The sequence below is a fragment of the Aricia agestis genome, chromosome 11, assembly GCF_905147365.1.
Source record: "Aricia agestis chromosome 11, ilAriAges1.1, whole genome shotgun sequence".
NCBI classification, from domain to species: domain Eukaryota; kingdom Metazoa; phylum Arthropoda; class Insecta; order Lepidoptera; family Lycaenidae; genus Aricia; species Aricia agestis.
This window is the reverse complement of record NC_056416.1, coordinates 9948229-9968266: the sequence shown is the minus strand read 5'-3', so window position 1 is coordinate 9968266 and position 20038 is coordinate 9948229. Positions and strand designations below refer to the sequence as shown.

The following is a 20038-nucleotide window of genomic DNA, read 5'->3' as shown; positions in this document are numbered from 1 at the left end:
TGATGCATGATCTAAAGGTAAGACAGCATTAAGCGACACTACGAAGTAGCGATAAGCCTTCACGTTCCATATAGCTACCGGTTACAACTGACGTTTAGTAATGCGTACGGTCGCTGCCACGTAGTCCGAGTGCGGCTTAGTACTTCATGTGATTTCATACAAAGACTTTAATTATTTATTAATAGATGAATTAATTTTGTCCGTGACGTGTCGTGTCGCTCTGCTGCCGCGTAGTGTCGCTTTAGTGCGGTCTCGCCTTAAGAATTTTACCCTTTTTATAACAACAAGTAGTATACATATTTATTACTCTATAATGTATATACTTACAAACATTTATCTTTTTCAGATAAGTTGAAGTGAATCATCTAATGTTGATTGTACTGGGAAGTCAAATTGTAAGGAGACAAATTCTTTTTGGTACTTTACAAAGTAGCAAAATGTTTATGGTATCAGCAGGAATGAGAGGGGAAGTCAAGTTGACCGATGCAATATCAGCTCTTGAAAAATTTGCCCCAAAACAGCTCTCAGAAAGTTGGGACAACACAGGCTTACTAGTGGAACCCTATACTCCTAGGTAAAGTCTTATATTTATTTTACTAGAGCCCTGTCTTATTATTGGTGGAATCGGGAATGTCAACATAACTATCAATATTTTTGCTGAATTCATTTATTGCCGAAACTGCACAAAAAGCTAACAGAGATCAGAAACTTCTTTATACAATATACCATCGAGGAAGTTGATTTCTATTAGACCTGGATCCCAGAAGGATAAGACATAACTTACTCTCTGATGGATGAAACCATAGGTTATTAGTAGTGCCTCGTGTACTTAGAATACTTGCGAATTTGTGTAGCTCTAAGTGTGACACCTGGTCAGGTACCAGGAACCAAAGTGGACTAAAAATGTGTCTTACTTTACTTATTTTCAAATGGCTAATATTTATATATAATTTGTAGATTATTTTTCTGAACTAGTATCATGTAGTGTAAGACACTTTCCAATGACCAAAACTATTGCCAGACGTTTTAAAAATAACTTTGTTGCTATTTTTTTTTCAAAGGCATTATTTTTATTTTATGTCTTATCCTTCTGGGATCCAGGTCTATATGCAATTGACAGACCAACGTTATTTGGTCGAATATGTCAATTCAATGTTAATTGTGATCTGTCAGCTGGGTTTGACGTAACGCAACCAAACTACTTAGGTCCCCGATTTGCATAGGAATCAACTTCTCTGATAGTACATATATAAGTAAAATACAGATAACTATAGAACTATAGAAAGTTTGTAGTATTATAAAATATGTTGATATTTTGCAGGAACATAAGCAAGATCTTGTTAACAAATGATTTGACAGAGGAAGTTGCTTTGGAGGCAAAGAAGAAAAATTGTGAATTAATAATTTCTTATCACCCTCCTATATTTGCACCCTTGAAGTCAGTTGTTCAGAGGTGAGATATAACTTTGAAAATGACAATATGATGTATAATATTATATTATCCTTACGTCTTATACCTAATATATTGCTATTTGCTGTGCTATTTGCCTAATATATTGCTATGTGCTAGATAATATTATGTCCAAAATGTTAGAAAAGTAGACAAAGATAAGTACTGTGTAATTGTAGTTTATTCAGTGTGTAACTATTTTTATTTAATTAAGTTCATGGAAGGAGAAGATTGTTTCTCTGCTGCTCGAGAATCGCATCGCGTTGTATTCTCCTCACACAAGCTGGGACTCGGTGCAGGGCGGTGTCAATGATTGGTTGGCGTCAGGATTCGCTGTCAAAAGTTCTTCACCGATTATACCCAATGAAGACCAAAAAAATGGAGCTGGAAGGTAGGTTAGTGTCTAAAGTTCTAAACACTAGGTCGAAAAAACGTGGCCGAAGTTTGGCATGATTACGCCTACAATGTATTTTAAATTATCGATGATACACCATGCCGAAATTACGTCGCGTTATTAGTTATATTGTATGCGTAGCGCATTGCTGACGTAATTATGCCGAATTTCGGCCGCGTATTTTCGGCCTACTGTGTTTAGACACTTTAAAGTTGGCGTTCTCAGGGTTTCGATATATATAAAACCTCTTGCTTAGATTTCTCTCTCTGTCATTTAGTAGGCAGAATCTCGTGAACTTTTGTACCTTCTCACCTTCTAATTTAAAAGACGATTTACTTAGTTCACTTATTTGCGTTGCAATAATTCAATTTTTTTTTACATAAGTACATAGGAATAAGATTATTGTTAATACTAACCTCTATGGGGTGGGATAGTCTGGAATAAACGTTTTGGGCGTTATTTGTCAACAGGTGGCGCTTTGCTTGATTAAAATATTTAATAATTTAGGTACAGACACATTCATAAGTTTTTTTTACACATACATTTTATCTTGGTATCTTGAAAAATAGGTCGTGAGAGTCAATTATTATTATTATGGTTGTAATTATTTTGCCTGTGTGAAAATGTTTATGTAACTTATCACACCTCGATAATCATTTAGCCCTCACAGACAATTCTACGCAAACGCCGACCAGTTGTCAGTATTAATTGTTAGTTTAATATTATTTATTTATTAAAGTGTAATATTTTTCAGATTAATAACCATCGAACCTATAATGTTACAAGAGGCCATTGAGAAAGTGAAAAAATTGACTGGCCTGGCGCACGTTCGGTTGGCTCTTGGCCGAGGGAAAGGGATGACTGACAAAATAGAGAAGGTAGCTCTATGTGCCGGCTCGGGCGCTTCCGTGTTGAAGAAAGTTTCCGATGCCGACTTGTTTTTAACTGGTACGTTTTCTCTATTAGGTTAGACAGAACGAGATATAACTGCACTGCAGCAAAGAAATTCGACATTCCATAGCACGCAGGAGATAGCTCGGCCCTTGCAGTGATTGAGAATATAGTTTCATACGAAGGGGATTGGTCCGTATCGTGTCGCGTCGCTGCAATGCATTGACGCCTAGACCGATCTCATCTTCATTCATTTCAAATAGAGAGTTCAGAGCTATAACAATTTTAATTTTTATTCATAATCAAAAATACTCGGCGCCATTTCTTCAGTTTTAATCGCTTCTTTAATTATCATTATCGTTAAAATATCTTGTCTTCTCTTTCAATTTTAAAATGAAGAACAAGAGATGAAATTGGCACTTAGTTAAATAATATCTCAAAAACAAGTTATTTCTTCATTGCCCAAATTTTATTGACAAATTGTATGAGAATGTATGAGTAGTATACCAAAACGTTAATTATATTTCAGGTGAGATGCTTCATCATGATGTTCTCGATGCTGCACAAAGAGGTATTTCAGTGATACTCACAAACCATTCCGACTCGGAGAGAGGATTCCTGTCGATCTTCTCAGAGACGCTCCAAAAACAACTCAATGTTGACGTTTTAGTAAGCGAATGTGATAAGGATCCTCTGTGTACCGTGTGAGTTTTATTAAGGGTAAATAAAATTCTTAGTAGTAAATAATAAGGTTTTATTAATTAATAATGTTATTTCATAACAGCCTTACTCGTAGTATTAATGATATAAGTCTAATTTTAATTTTCGGTTATGAGATCACAATCTTACTTTAACTGTACAAGCATAGGACACACTGTATAGGAGTCGTTGGGAACACTACCGCATGCGGCGATTGTCTATTGTTCATTATAACAGTTGGCAAGTTTTCGGTACGTTCATTTTCGATTTCCTCATCCTATATTTGTATTCGAGCTTGTCTTTGAATGTTTGGTGATCTGGACGCTGCACTGAAATATTTTCCATTTTTATTTATGTCAAAGTGTTTGTTAGTGTTCATCGTAGCATGCACTTGGTTACTTACGCGAAGCGATCTTGCCCGTTGCAGTAGTTTTTCGTGTATACTGCACCGGACTATCTTTACTGTCAACGGGCGTTTTTATTTTCCTGTGGCTATTGGTGCCGTTAACGATTTTGCGTATCGAGGAAACTGTTCCATTTTTGTCATCATAATTAATGACATACTCACTTCTCTTCATTTTTTTAGGCTTTTCCACACTTATAATTTTTAGATCTTTTGTGCCTTCTCCGCCGTACTTTGATTTTGCTGACATTTCAAGTTGCATAGGATCACTTAATATTTTTGTATTGGATTTTATTTTTTCGCGCAGCGTATCTCTTTTGTTTTCTTTGTCATTATTCCGTGTAGATTTAATCAAACTGAGGTTAGAATTCTCAATCAACTTTTTCCTACTACTTGTGGATCGTGAGTTGGTATCGTTATTGTCATTGACATCATTGGGATTTTTATTAGCCAATGTTTTCTTTTTTGGGAGTAAATTTTCCATATCTTCACGCTTGGGTCTGTGTTTAGGTGTCGCCAATCTATCAATATTTTCTTTAGTACTTTTAGTATAGTTATTTTGATCTATCTTATCAAGTTTCGCGAGCACGTTATCATTTTTCGTCGTTTCAACCTTTTCAACTATTCTGTTTTTATGTTCTGGACTTTTACTGAGTCTTTTAGAGCTTCTATCCTTAGTAGACTTATGATCTGTGTGATTTTTTGTTTGTTTTTCACTAGCAACTTTATCTCTGGAAGTTTTGATATTCATATAAAGTGGAGTCACTGAGCGTTCTTTAACATCGGTGGCGTTATTGTATATTTCTTTTTTGTTATAATCTGATGAATATTCATTTTTATTGTGCCTGAAACATAAACACAACAGATGATTACTTATATAAATAGAATGCATATCGTTTAATTTATATACTAAGTATATAATATACTAGCTAAAAGCCGTGCTTTGTGAGGGCTCTTGTCGTCACACCTTTACTGACTGATGATAATACATCTACATGTAAATAAAAATTACTATGTTAAAGCACAAATCAATAGGCGTGATAGTTTTTCCGTAAAGTGTAGTCCAGGTTGTGGGATATACTAGGGCTCGATTCGCTCGCCCTGATAATATCATCAAAAAACATATAAATATTTTCTTTTACATACCTAGGCCCAGGCGAGCCACGCGTTATAGTAGATTTAGAATTCCTCGATCGAGACTTATCCCTGTCGTCATTACTTATCGAACTATATTTATTGAGAGCTGCTCTTCGCATGTCATTTACTGATTCATTAACACGCTCTGGTATAGTTCGTAATGTTTCCGATTCTTTAAGTGATTTCACCTCGCTCTTGTATTTTGTTCTCGGCTTAGGTGTTGGGATCATCTGACTATAACGTGTGGACAGATTTTCATATTCGGGAGCCTCATCTGAATCGATCTCACTGTTACTGACACTATTTGATACCTTCTGTACTAGTTTTACTGAATGAAATATTTCTTCCTGCAAATTATCATGACTAGGAGTTTTTTTCTCCTTATCGTTGTATATGCCGAAGTATGCCAAATCTGATTTTCGTAGTTCCCTGCTTTTACTTTTTCCTGGTTCTGGTGACGATGATTTTTTAACTCTTCGTACAGGATGATCGAGGACATGATCCCGCACAATTGTGTGAATTGTTTCGTTGTGATTTTCTAGACCTGAAATGAAAAGTAAGTTTCATACATTTTAGCTTATATTGAAATTGGCCTTAATTTTTAAGAAAGATATTTTACAAATATATGTAGGTAAATATTATAGTACACGAAGATATTATTATTCACATACACATAAATGATATTTAGATTCAAGAGTCACATTTTTGCCTATTCCATGCTTTTTCTTATGTAGTTAATTACTAATCAGTAATCACTCATCGCTTACCTTTGGTGTTGGTCTTTGAAACTTCGTGGGGAATAACAGTAGTGTCTATGTCGCTCAGGTAACTAGGAGAATGTATATGCCTCGCTGATTGCAACTGTCTGTTGATCAAAGAAACGGAGGTTGGTACTGAAAAGGTGTCGGAATCTTTTGAAGAATTACTATCCACGTTCCCAAATTCCATATTCTCCCCTAAGAGATATGGCTTGGGTTTCGGGATCTTGTTTTTGAGAATACTTTTTGTAGCTGCCGTATTCTCATCGTTTTGAATGTTTAATTTCATCTCATCCGTCACAGAATCGAATAGGTCGCTCTTGTCTCCAAATAACGTGATAGGTTTTTCGAATCTATCCTTTAATGGGACGAATGCGCTCCGTTTTCTTCTAAAGTCGTTTGTAGGGGGCGGTTTCTCGTCAGTTGCTATTATATTGACTGTTCCAGATTCGGCGGCGAAATGGAGTTCCGTCTTACAGAATTCCACTCTCTTTATTTTACGATCACTGTCTTCGTTGCTATTCGAAACAGATTCCGAGGCTGTGTCACTTTCCAAAGTTACTGGTAACGTTATTGTCACTTTTCCTGTAGATTTTAATGATATATTGCTCGAATTGTCGTCAAAATGTTTGGTTTTAATTGGTTTCATTTTGTACGATCTGTTTTTAGACAGCCAATCCCGGAACGTGTTGTTTTCTGGCTCGAACGGCGATTTATCTAGGTGACTGAAATTTCTCTGGTCATCGACGATTTCCGACGATTTGCATATTCCACTATCAGTAGAGGAGTCAAATGTGAATTTGTCCTTTTCTTGGCGGACTCTTTTATTGAAAGACGTCTGAGATGGTGCCGGATCCTCAAAACTGTAACTTTTCCTTCTATCATTCCAGTCGTCGGTTCCGTTTAAAAGTGACGTATATTTTAGAGTGTTTAATGCCACAGGTGCATCCAAAAGTGGAGAGACTCTCGGATTCATTCTGTGTCCTTCTAATATTGGATCCTCTTTTCTTCTGAAACTTCTTCGAAAACTGTTTCTACTGTTCGTTCTGGAGTCAAGGTCAATGATGCTAGCATTATCTGCTGACGACGATTCCTCGCTCGGTAATCTTATGGAAGACTTCGAGGTCGAACCTTTCCATTTGGACGGTTCCGAAATATCCAAGTCGTCTGGTTCAGTCACCTTATAGTTTTCTCTTTCCGCTTCGCTGTCATGTGACGATTCCAACGGAGTTGATGATATTTCTAGTGGTTTGATTGGCGATGAGGATGATGATTGTTCCAAGAAACGATTTCCGGAAGATATAACCTGAAATCAAATATTTTTACATTTAGTATAATTCGTATTATAAAACGAAGTAATATAATATCTACTTAGTGAATATATTATATATAATTTAATTACCGTTTGTGTTTAGTATACAGTAACAATTAGGTAAAAATAAGAAATTCTTTAGAAAGTTTTAGAAAGCTGTGTCTTTCTTTAATAAACAGTAGAACTTTCTGTATTTTTTTGAGAAATGTAGACATAACCTTTTTGATAGATGAAAATAATTTCTCAAAAGAATTCTACCGCTTGAACTGGGTGCTTTTAAAAATTTCTATTTCAGCATCAAAATGGATTAATTTAGCTCAAAATATATAATTATATTATAGCATACTTAGAGATCCATCGAAAACCAAACTAAAGCGACGTTAATCAACGAAAAATAATTACTCGTTGGAAAAGCCCTTACAGCAACTTGGAATGTTTTATATTTACGTTTATACTTTATTCCCAAATAGCATTTTATGGCTGTATATCATATGTTCGCTAGGGTTTAGGTAAGGTCGCTAGGGTTCGCTTTTTCGCTATATTTCCGCAAGTACTTTCTACGCTTTAATTACCTGTCTGGATGAGTGCATCAAATACGTGGAGGCTGGTCGCCCCGGCGCGGCGGTGGAGTGGTAGGCGGCGCGCATCACCCGCACCCTGGCGCCCGGCGCGCTCGCGTTCAGCACCTCCATAGCACGAGCTACGCGACGTGTCACTCCGCCTTCTACTACCTGAAAATAGTACCGTAGATAGTTATAGACATAGGAGATAGGTAGAAAGATAGTTTATATAATAAGGGTTACTTATTGAGGAACTGTAGAGAGCTATGTGCACTGAGAAGAGGTAGCAACAACAAGCTCAGTACGAGTGCTAATTAAGCGTATTTTTATCTCCGAAATCGAAAGTTTTTGAAGACAAACTTTGGGCATATTCGTCCGCACAGTTTATGTAAGCACATAAACTGTGCGGACGTATATGCCCAAAGTTTGTACGTCAACATAAGCATGTTGCACCGAAGCAAGGCACAAAGCAGAAAGCCCTTTTAATGATGTGTATATATTGTATTAGACCCTGTTCTGCAATATTGTCGTATGCAGAATATCGTAACCAGCAATTCGCTGTCAGCAATATAATATCAGAACTCGATATGTAGGGCCGTGAAACATGTGTAATTAGGTCAAACATATTAGATATCTAGCATTCAATGGATGACGTTTAATAAAGTAGTGTAGGCAGTACTAGGGTAAATAGCTGACAAGGATAACGTCCACGTTGCTTCAACAAAGAATAATATTCTTAGTAAAAGCTTCTCTACATATTTTGTAGAGAAGCTTTTACTCTACTGCAAAAATTCGTAAGAAGAGCAAGCTTACGATTTTTGCAGTAAGGAAATTCTGAGAAATCATGATTGTGCAAATACCCCAAATCGTGTCATACACTTAAATAATATTTGATAAACCACGGTGCAAGTGTCAACCGCTAATTCATGTCCCTAAAATCAATTTTATGCATGACTTAGCACGTTTCCTTGTTTGCATCCCAAACACAACGGCAGATCCTCTGCCTCCACGAGATCTCAACAAACAAAAAATAGATTTAACTTGCAAATTAAGTAGACCATACACACTTTATGAATCAATGACCTTGTATGATTCATATAGGTAGGTTCGTAGCAACCTTTATTTTTTCTTTCAGATATAAGTAATTTTCTTGTAAGTTCATATGAATTATAATTTTGTGGTTTAAAAGTTTTAGTCTCAGAATTTCTGATGAGAGATCTTAAATATATGCGGCATTTAACGCACAGTTTGCGTCAGAAAAATCCCCTTTCGTCTGCTCTATCGCCTTTGTGCGGAACAAAAATCAAAACTTCTCGTTTGTTCTATAGAACAAAGAATTTATATTTAATAAAAATTTATAAGTAACGGCTCAAAAGAGGCTTATAAGCCTCTTTTGGGCCGTTACTTATAAATTATTATAATCTTCACCTGTTTGAAAAACTGTTATTCGAAGCTTTTGATCAATCAATAGAATGAGCATGCTCAAGTATACTCATTCTATACGATGTATTTTGGCGCAAAAAATATACACGAACTAAATTGGCTCTACAAATTCTTTTGGTTCTACAAAAAACGAGTAGACATAATGCATTGCAGAAAACTTGTAACCGGTAGTATAGGAGGTGACGTAGGTCTCGGAGGATAAGCTTGCGTCATCCGAAAGGAAACCAAAATGTAAGGTCGACACATTCGCGGTAGCGACATAACGGTCCGCTTCATCATGCAAACTACAAAGTGTGAAAGGACTAATATTAACAATGTAGTGGCGAGGGGTCAGCGCGTGGTCATTGACATTAAGCGCTAGAAAATCTGACGCAACGAAAATTTTGCTTCGGGAAACTCCGATCGATGATTTCTGAATCATCATCGGTCGCCCACTGACCACATTATGCGGAGTTTTTATTGAATCGATATTCCTCTCTTAGAAATATGAATATGTAAAAGCTTTTTATCTCAGTCACGCACTCATTAGGTAAAGTAATTTTTTTCAAGAAGTCCTTAAAAGTTAAGATTTTAATATTATATGCTAGTTGTATTTACCAATGTCATTATGTGTTACACAATAGAATAGGTATGTTTTGTGACCACTAAAGTGTTAGTACCAAATACTAATAGCTCCGAGCTATTAACGATTAGGTACTTTGGCCAGTGTCATATAAAGAAACTATCCTTTTATGGATTAAACTTGTTGGTAAAGTGTTATTTTGTAATTCTTGAGTAAACTTTTAGACTAAATACATTAAATGCCACACAAATCTTAGGTTCTGCGTAGGCGCAGGCTTAAGTCATCAAATCGTATGGATATTTATGTTGAGTAACGTACGTAACTTAGTTGCAATATATTTGAAAGCGATTACTTAGAAAAAGTGCTTCGTACTTCGTAGACTACAGTCATTCATACTGGTAGTTATGTGTACCAGTACTACTTAGTACTAACTACTATCAGCCGTTCGATCGATTCAAAAGATTGTACTACAGAGGAAAGCCCTTGCTAATCTGGATGACGATCTTCAAAATGTTGCTTAGCGTTTCTTCTTTCGAAAGATGAGATCGCGAGTTAAAGAGAATTTAAATTGATATAACATATAATTTAATGTCTTACAAACTACGGTTTCTAAGATCCTACATGACCAACATGATACAAGAACACTTTCTTTCATGGGGAAAGGCTTGACACATCACCGGTGGATTGGGATTGGGCTTAAATGGGGTATGTGAAACTCCCCAGGTAAAAGCTGGGCTATTGACTAAAACCCTATGGAGCTCGATAAAGTTTCGGGGAACGATAAAATCCACCGCAATATACAAAGACACGCAGTACCTATTTATAATTCTTTCTACTCCTATTTTCTTTTGATTAATTTCGTTGCGGGTCCCTCGGGCTCCCTGAGATCATATCAAAGGGTTTTCGTGGTTGGATACCGCTGTCGATCTTGGCAACACAGGAGATACAGTGGTGGGAATGTGTGGTGGGCCAAAGCCCGGTTAAAAAACACGTTACAGTACCTACTTAACTTAACCATCCGAGAAATCCTAAATCTGACCAATAAATCACGAATGAATTTGTTAATTTTTAAGACAAAAAATCGTTTGAAAAAAGATAAACATTAAATATGGCGAGAAGATTTATGTGTGTACTGTCCGGTGATCACTTTTTTGGTCAACGCGAGTCGCTGTAAGCGATAGATCAAACTGATCTTTACGACGCGGAATTCGGACGAATATGGCTTGACTTTTATATTTTGATTTTTCAATGAGTAAACCGAATGCCTAAGCATCAATAGTTCTACGTACCATATCTGTTTTTTCACGAATTCGTATTTGGTAAGCGTTTCGACCAAAATTGTAAAATAGTTCCTCGTTAAGGGGGGTATAAGATTATCATATACATATGTTGGATCCGAGATCACTGAGTCAATGATATTGGATAATGTATTATAGACATATGATTCATTTCTTCCTTGATCATAGATTTTTGACATTTGCTGAGAGATTGGATCCAATACGGTCATAGAAATAGGTGTTGCCAGTTATTTAATATAAAAAAGAGTTTTTAATTTCTTGTTCGTTAATATGTTTCAAATAATGTAATGTAATTATTTTTCTAATTATATACTTGGATAATCTTGCTGAAATAACAAAAAACAAGCCATATTTAAAATGACGATGTTTTTTGACAAATCGAATTTTCTGAGATCTAGTAACCCTGACGTAACAAGATCTCAGAGAAATCTCAGAAAAACGTCAATACCTGTCAGCGTTAGCGCTCTCCATTGGCTATTGAAACCACATATGACGTAAAATAGGATTAATGAAAAATGATAATGTAATATGCAGATATGATCAAATGATCATATATATTGGATCCTATATATGATCATAGAAATGATCATATATAAATGATAATGTAATACCCCCCTTAATAACAGCTAGTACTTACCTACTCTCCTAAAAATTATTGATATACAGTAACTTGAGTAGGTATTCAATTGGGTGTTATTTCATATTAATTGTCTTTGTTTCACTTAAATTTTTGTTTTTCATCGTAAGTTAACTTAATTGGCATAAATTATTATTTTTAACCTTAAAGAAAACAACTTTTGTATGTTAAGGTTATGAAATTAGTAAACTGCCTCCAATGCCAAAATAAGGATTTACGCCGTTTGGATACGACATTGGATTAAGCCACTTGGTGCCCTTAACACACGGTCGCTGTTGTTATGTCAGTTTATGTAACCTTTCACAGTAGTTGTGTATTTTATAATTAAACTTTATTATGGGGCTTAGAACACCTAAATGCGAGATTTCGGAGAGGAATGTCTGTATGATAGAATGCGGTACTAGTATTGAGAAAGATATATAATATTATTCAGAATATATGCAAGTTCCATAGTGTTTTCAAAACACGATGCACCTTATTTTTCTCGAGAGAAAAAAAATTGTGTATTTACATTAAAATGCTCGGTATGTGTAGTAAATTGCACCCAATAATTATTTAATTTATGGACAATATTTGGCTACCAGTGTACTTTATCTGCTATACCTAGTGTTTATTTTTTAAATAAATCCTTAATTAGCAGTAAAAACGTTTACAACCTTATATTTTACTAGATGATGCCCACAACTCCGTTGCGACAAAATTCGTTTATTAAATATAAACGAATTTTGTCGCATAATAGTAAAGTATCCTATGTCCTTTATCGGGACTCAAAGTATCTCCATACCAAATTTCAGCGAAATCGGTTCAGCGGTTTGGGCGTGAAGAGGTAACAGACATACAGACACACTTTCACATAATATTAGTATAGATTAACATTATTTGACTGCATGAAAACGTATTGTTGGTAAATAGTAAATAGTAACCATCACTGACTTAGAATTATTTTTAAACGTAATTTTTGTAGCATTTTATTTTATTTGTAATATTATTTAAAATTCACAATGTATGTGTACTATTTAATTTTAACTTTTAATTTAATTTTATATGGGTTTATTGCCTGCAATAAATGATTATTATTATTATTATTATCACTAGGTACCTCTAATCTCTATGTTGTAAGATGACAATCCAAGTTATAATGATTACCTAATCTAGCTCTACATTCTCTTTCTACTTGGAACAACCAGACTTACAATTTAGTACATCCCTCAGCATAAAAAATATATAATCTTAACACCAAAACTATACGAGACACTCCTCTACCAAATAGTCATGAATTTGACCTTGCTGACATAAAATTTCACCGACAATAGCAATCTATAATGACCTCGGACTAATTTGGTACCTTAGTCCCTACTGATAAAGAGATAATGTACCTGTATGATACAAATGGGTAGGTATGTAAATATTGTACGTAAGGTATACAATAGTAATGATAAGTTGTGGTCTGCAGAGCCTCGCCGCGACCTTCGTACAGGATTTCCGGAATATGCACAAACTTATGATCATCGCTAGCAATATTTCGAGGAACTGTTTCCTTGAAATAAAATATTTTTAACGATATGTAGCCCAAATAAATTCTTAAAGTAGGTAAATATTATAGAGAACTATAAAACGAAATGCTACAAATTCATATTTTAGAATTTAGTAAATTAAATGCATCGACCGATGATATAATATAACTTAAAATATTATATGTATGGATTAACAAATTAGTATTTTCATTAACGTTTTAATTAAATGGATCCGTATTAAAAATGATCTAAATGGATGAGGACAGGTTTTGAAAGCCATGGCAATCCTCAGAGAATTTTAAAAGATCAGCGAAAGTTATTGTGCAAGCGAAGAACTTGTGTATTTACAAATCCGTTCAAAAGGCAAACAAGTAACAACAATAATTATTACAAAAGTGACAACACGTATGAGATAGGAAGTCACAGTCACAGGCGGAACGAAAGTCTTCACGCATAAGTAGGAAGTAGGTTCTCAGTGAGACTAAAAACTTGAATTTACAGCATCCTCATATAACACTTTCACTGCTGATTTGTGTTTACTGTTTGTAAATAACGTGTCATACATTTGTCGTACAAAAGTGTGAAATTATTTAATGCTTGTTCTATCACTTGCTTGAAATTATAAAATATGTTGTTGCTAAGGCCCGTATTAAGTCGGCTCTTATCGCTAAGAGCTTGATCAAGATGTGTTTGAGTCAAGAGAACTTTAAACGCGACTTATCACCATTTGACTTCTGGCTTCTGAATCTTTCAGGAATCACAGTGGTGACAAACCGCTTATTTGTGATATTTGTTGACGTAATTTTCTGAAAAAGTACTAAAAAGATAGTAACGAATTCTTTACTACTGGTATTAAATTACAACATAGGTACATATTAACTTTTGAGCTGGTATGATTTTATACTCGTTTCTTAGCTACTAAGTACTAACTGAGCTAGGCTTCGATATCCTGTATGAATGGCCCGTCACCCGCTGTATCGCAAGAGTCTACGAATAGTCCGGTTGGGACAAAATATTATGTTGATTAAACCCCTTAACTTGGTGAATGACCATAGAGCAAGGCAAGTAGTTACTCAGAGTGCCATTTTTTTGATGCGCATGGGAAACCCTTCAAGGGTGCCCCGGGTTCGGGTTGTGCCTCACTAAGCTGCAGCACCCCGGGGGTATGTGGGACTCTTACTCACTAAAACCACCTGCGGTTTGCGGTTCAGCCGTATACGGAGGGATGTCCCGGATGATGGATCTGTCTAACACAGGACTCCATCCACGACCGGCCGGTCTACTTCAAAAGGGACCGGACTTCCACCAAAGTAAGGGAACGCTCCGGCAAACTGAAGCGTTCCCCTCGGCGCCGGGACTAGCTAAGCTGGGCAAGTTCCCATCCTTGCCCGGAGCCCCGAATTAGACGGAAGTTTGGAGGTTCGCGTAACGACGGCTCCCGCCTCCGCACTCCCGTCCTACGCCGGCGGAGCGGAACGGAGGCTGGCTCATCCTCTCTGTTCCGCTCCGCGGCCTCTTTCTGCGAAAGGACGGTTTCGCAGAAAAAGACCACCGCTTGCCAGGCCTCATCGCTCTCGAGCATGCAGCGAACCATGCTCGAGAGCGAGAGGTCCTGCCCAAAGTTGCTCAGAGCACCTACTATCATCGTTTACAATGTTTATCTACCTGCCCACATAAGTTCAGTAGTATGGACTATGGAAGTACGTAAATGATATAAATAAAGAGGCTTTGATGACTGAATACGATTTTTTAAAGTAGTGAGACATTTAGGAAGCAATAAAACAGTTTAAACTGTCGACTGCGCTGTTCAGTCAGCGAATTCGGTCTATAAGTGGTAGGTATATTTTTAAACCATGGGCTACAGTTTTTACCTTTTGCTAAAAACTAAAGTGAACTGGATCGACTGGTTCAGACGAGTTTTAATTGGCCGTTAAGTGTTTTTGAGCTCTGTAGCAGTAGTGTAAATGACTCAATTTTGCATAACAATCAATCTCTGTTGTCTGAGCGATCGCGCCGCGTTAAGTTCTCCGCCGAAAAAGGCAAAGACAACTTTACTTTTGGCAATGACCGCATGTAAATAAATGCCATAACTTAACATCTATTAATTTCATTACTAATCCGACCTCAATCAAATAAGCTTTCATGAAGATTAAAAAAAAGTTCAATTGCATTTTAGAGTCTACCTAGGTAGAATAACTTAAGAACTGGATATGGATATGGATGGCTTTTCGAGGTCTTTATTTATTAAATTAACCCTGAGAATATCGCAAATAAGAAAGAAATAATAACTATACTATAGGAAATGTAGAGAATAGACTGGACTAGTAGAGACTATAGAGACTAGAGACCGATGTATCATATTAGGTTCTCTACAATTTAAGTACATTGTTTTGTCTAAAATCTAAATTTATTCACCTGGCTACTTGAGTACTTAACTGTTTAACTATTTATTAAATTAAGAAGCAACATCTTTCTTATTTAAACTAGATTAAGTAATAGGAAACGGCAAAATAAACATTCGAAGAATTTCCCTCATAACTAGTTTATATGTAGAGCTAGACATAAACATCTCAGAATTGCATTTTGTTAAGTCGGTCGTGCAGGGTACTCACATCTCCGAACTCTGCCGTGCCGGCCCACTCTCGACGCCACTGTCCCGCGACCTGCAAATCCATCTGTCACCGGTTTACACTGTTCGCTGCAGCTACAATCGAATACGCGGCTCGCGCTCACGTTCGCTCCTTGCGCTAACGCAAAACTCACTGACGGGTGACGTCGAGCGCAGCCTACTGCCTACGCGAGAGCTTTGAGAACCAAATAATATTTATTTCTCCTCGTAGTGAAAACGTTATAACATTTCGATGTCGACGCCCACCTGAGCTAAGTTACCACCCAGACCGCCACCTACGCGGAATGACTTGTTGCAACTGATTCGATAATGTCTATTTAGATCTATAACTATTTTATAATGCAAATGACTTCGACTCGTTCGATTACGTGACAATATTACATACAAGCAGTTAATAGTGATCTGTTATTCCCATCTTGTTTGTTTTTACAAGAGTACAATATTATGTAGTTATGAACCAAAGACAATAAGGTACAGACTACAAAGTGAATTTATATTGCACGATTTTATTTTACACGGGTGCCAGTTATCATCATTATTGACTTGTGTTTACCAGATGATAAATATAATTAAATGTTTACTAAGTCCATGTTTAGAGGTATTAGTTTTCTGAAATAAATTATTATAAAATATATGTAATTATAATTTTGAAGTCAATTCAAACTACTCAAACATCATATTGGGGTAATGCTGTAGCACAAGTAGTTGTTTCATCTTAAATTTAATCATAGTTAGTTAAACAATTTTAAAAATATGATAACAATATCATGTAGTAGATACACTCTGTATCATATCATTGTAGTGTAGCAACAAAAATAAAACAATATAGGTACATAATCATAAAAGAGTAGTATATTTAAGTAAAGTAATAAATTTATAATTCATTATCAATTAACTATAAAAATGAATACCTCCATTGTGGGAATCACAGACACAATAGATTTTCAATTGTTATGCGGCAGCTGGGTGCCGCTTAGGGATTAATGGGATAAACTCATGTCCTAAATCAACATCTAAAAAAGCATTACATTGTGTTCAGTACAATATTACTTGTTTGTCAATGTTAATATTATTTGGTAAGATTTTCAAACACATTATATTCTTAAATTTTCCTTGTAATAATCTATTATTTGATTATTGGCTTTATACAAATCAAATATCTGAACAACAGCATCATCTTTTTCTTTGCTTCTTATATTAGGACACCTTGCATAAATAGCTGCTAGTATTTCCTGTGTTTGATTAGTGTTACAGAATTCATAAAAAAGTTTTTGTTCGCATCTAAAATTTCTTGCTAAACCGTCTTTAAAATATCTATAAAAAAGTTGCTGCCGACAGGCGCAAAGGCTTTCAATCTTCTGCCATTCTTCATGAGACAAATCAAATAGAGCTCCGATCGCTGATCCCTTTATGACGCCAGTGACTGTACCAGACACATCGCCTATTTTAATAACTGCAGCAGAAGTCACATTGCCTGGCTTATAGCAATTAATCTTAACTGATTCTATGTAAAACTCTGTTAATATGCTCCAGGATTTTGAATTTAGTTTCAGGAGCCGGCTTTCAGTTATCTTAACTGGTTTCACTGCCTTTAATATATTTAAATCGTTATTATTAAACGGTGTGTTTTTTTTCATTACTTCATATATATAAGATTTTGATAATTATTAATTATAAAATATAAACTTATTTTAAATACCGTAATTCATAATCTTCAACGAATACAACGAAAAATTACAAAACAAGTTTAAAATTGTTAGTATCAAATGTCAAACTCAGCTGAATTCAGCAGCTGATTATGTCAATTTGGCACTTCACATGTTCACACCACAGATTTTTTTTCTTATAATGGCACTTCGACTATAACCATGGCCAGTGTCGAGTATAAACTATAAAGTATAAACCACAGAATAATTCTTCTCTGACTTCTTTTCTTTAGAGAACTTTATTAATGAGGAGCAAAACTGCCTTTTTATCCCGATAGGCGTCGCATCGTCGACTGACCGTAATTTGACATTAGAGCTGTCAAATCCAATACATTTTTTGTAAACAAGAGTATTATTTATTAATTTCCGTAAAAATGTCTCAATGTTGTGCTTTGAGTTTTAAAAACTGGAGAGTTCATATATTTCCCAAAGACCCAAAGTGAAGAAAAAGTGGGGAAATGCCTTGTGAATTAAGAATTTCAAGGAAAGAATATGGCACGCTTAAGTTCACTTCATTTCACAGCAGATGATTTTTTTGAAGGAAGTAAATACACAGGTAAGTTGTGAAATTATGATGTCTAGCCTAAGCCAAACTTATTATTTCCTAGACATGCCTCTTACAAACAAACCAATAATAAATTATAATATATATTTTCAGATGCTGAGCCATAAGAAACATTTTTAAGAAATACATATACAGAGCTTCTGTTGAGCATAATTATGCAAGATCTATATGTGATTGACAAATTGTGGGAATAGGCTATCTTATGACCAATTGTCGATGCAAATTCAAGACATGTTTGCTAATAATAATAATAATAATAATAGAAAAGTTACTGTAAGAATTCCGCAGCTTGTTGTACCACAGTTGCAGCAAGTACTAAAATGTGTTCATACTGAGAGGATTGTAGGATTAACCAATAGCAAGTCAAATATTTTTTATGTTTCATGTGTTGTAACTTTAGAGAATGTATTATGAAAAATAAATAAAAGCTGATATCAATGATTACTTAGTTTTAATACATTTAAATAATTTTTATACAATTATTTTTCAAAAACTGCTGGTTCAAGATAGTGGATGTAAGCCATGAATGACCATGACACAGACATATTGTTTGCACTTAGCAAATGCACCATTTCCTGCAGCGCGTTCACAATAGCATTCCTCTACACGTCTACACCATCTTGAGAGACTTTAATGTCTACTAAATACATCACTTTTGCAAGCTTTGCATATTCTTCTTACGAAATGTATTTTTTTTTAATGAAATAAGGGGGCAAACGAGCAAACGGGTCACCTGATGGAAAGCAACTTCCGTCGCCCATGGACACTCGCAGCATCAGAAGAGCTGCAAGTGCGTTGCCGGCCTTTTAAGAGGGAATAGGTTAATATAGTAAGGAAGGGAAGGGAATAGGGGAGGGAAGAGAGGGGAATAGGGTAGGGGATTGGGCCTCCGGTAAACTCACTCACTCGACGAAACACAGCGCAAGTGCTGTTTCACGCCGGTTTTCTGTGAGAACGTGGTATTTCTCCGGTCGAGCCGGCCCATTCGTGCCGAAGCATGGCTCTCCCACGTATAAAGTAAGTGTCCCATGAGTAAGGGGCGGTCAGAAGATGTCTAGATTTGTATCAAAGTTAGCCATTGGTTCCGTGTTGAATCTGTAAAAAGATGGAATAATATCTAAATATTTCACGTTTATCTGTGATAGTAAACATATGTTAATAATGTATAATGTATATACACATACCTTTACAGATATTCTATTATTTCCTGCTTGCTGATGCTTGGAATAGGTTAGTCGGCGTTCATGTCTCTGAATGTATTAGGGTGTGGATAGATAAGAGAATAATTGTCCTTTTGATCGCCCAAACCATCGTCAAAGTTTTTGTTCTGATCATACGCCTCCAATCTTGAAATAAAAACTCATTATGAGGATAACATATTTAAACAAATTGTGAAATAAGAAATATAACCTAAAAATATTACTATGTTTACCTTTCGCTCAGATCGGCTTTTTGCTCACCACTGACGCATTTCTCTTACGAAGCTCACTTTTCAGCTCACTCACAGTAAACAAAGAATATATTTTAAGATCGTTAACACAAAGAAAACATAGAAAATCGCAACCACTCATTTGACACTTGTAGTAAACAAAGGCCAGTCGCTGGTGGCTCCATCTGCTTCGAGCTTTTAGTTTGGTTCCTCATTCGAGATAAAAATGTGCAAGGTGACAAATGACAATATTTAAAATGTAATAAGCGTTCTCTGTGAAAATACAAAGAAAAAAAATACACCTTGTAAGTGTGATTACGTTTAGAAAATTTTCCCGCCTAACTTTCTTGACGCACTATACATTCTGAATGTTATTTCCACGTCGTTAACTATTGAGACTGAAAACGCTGTAATCAGTAATAGGCACCCGGCAACCCGCACCGCAGCCCGCAGGAGCCATTAGCGAACATTTATTTAAGTACCTACTACTATTACTTCGTAGCACTTAACTTTAAAAAAATGTACGTTACTGTATGACTCATAGATAAAGTATTATAGTATAGATGTAGACTACTTAATATGTAGTCTTACGGCCGTTCCCAATATTTGATCTATCTCTGGTTTTGCCCTACTAGAGATAGGAATAGCTCA

At 35.8% G+C, this 20038-nt stretch overlaps 2 protein-coding genes across 2 annotated transcripts; one reads left to right on the top strand and one right to left on the bottom strand.

The window, feature by feature from the left end:
• Position 1: 1 nt before the first annotated feature.
• On the top strand, positions 2-3482 carry LOC121732100 (NIF3-like protein 1). The gene is made up of 6 exons (XM_042121889.1): positions 2-17; positions 347-574; positions 1322-1453; positions 1665-1841; positions 2599-2792; positions 3265-3482. Exons 2-6 carry the CDS (start codon positions 369-371, stop codon positions 3441-3443), a joined length of 888 nt encoding a protein of 295 aa, XP_041977823.1. The 5' UTR covers positions 2-17; positions 347-368; the 3' UTR covers positions 3444-3482.
• LOC121732094 (transcription initiation factor TFIID subunit 1-like) lies at positions 3473-15992 on the bottom strand. Its single transcript, XM_042121884.1, has 6 exons — positions 15671-15992; positions 7617-7775; positions 5742-7038; positions 4984-5518; positions 3838-4682; positions 3473-3763 (listed from the first exon to the last, which is right to left on the bottom strand). Exons 1-6 carry the CDS (start codon positions 15731-15733, stop codon positions 3663-3665), a joined length of 3000 nt encoding a protein of 999 aa, XP_041977818.1. The 5' UTR covers positions 15734-15992; the 3' UTR covers positions 3473-3662.
• Between the last annotated feature and the right edge of the window lie 4046 nt (positions 15993-20038).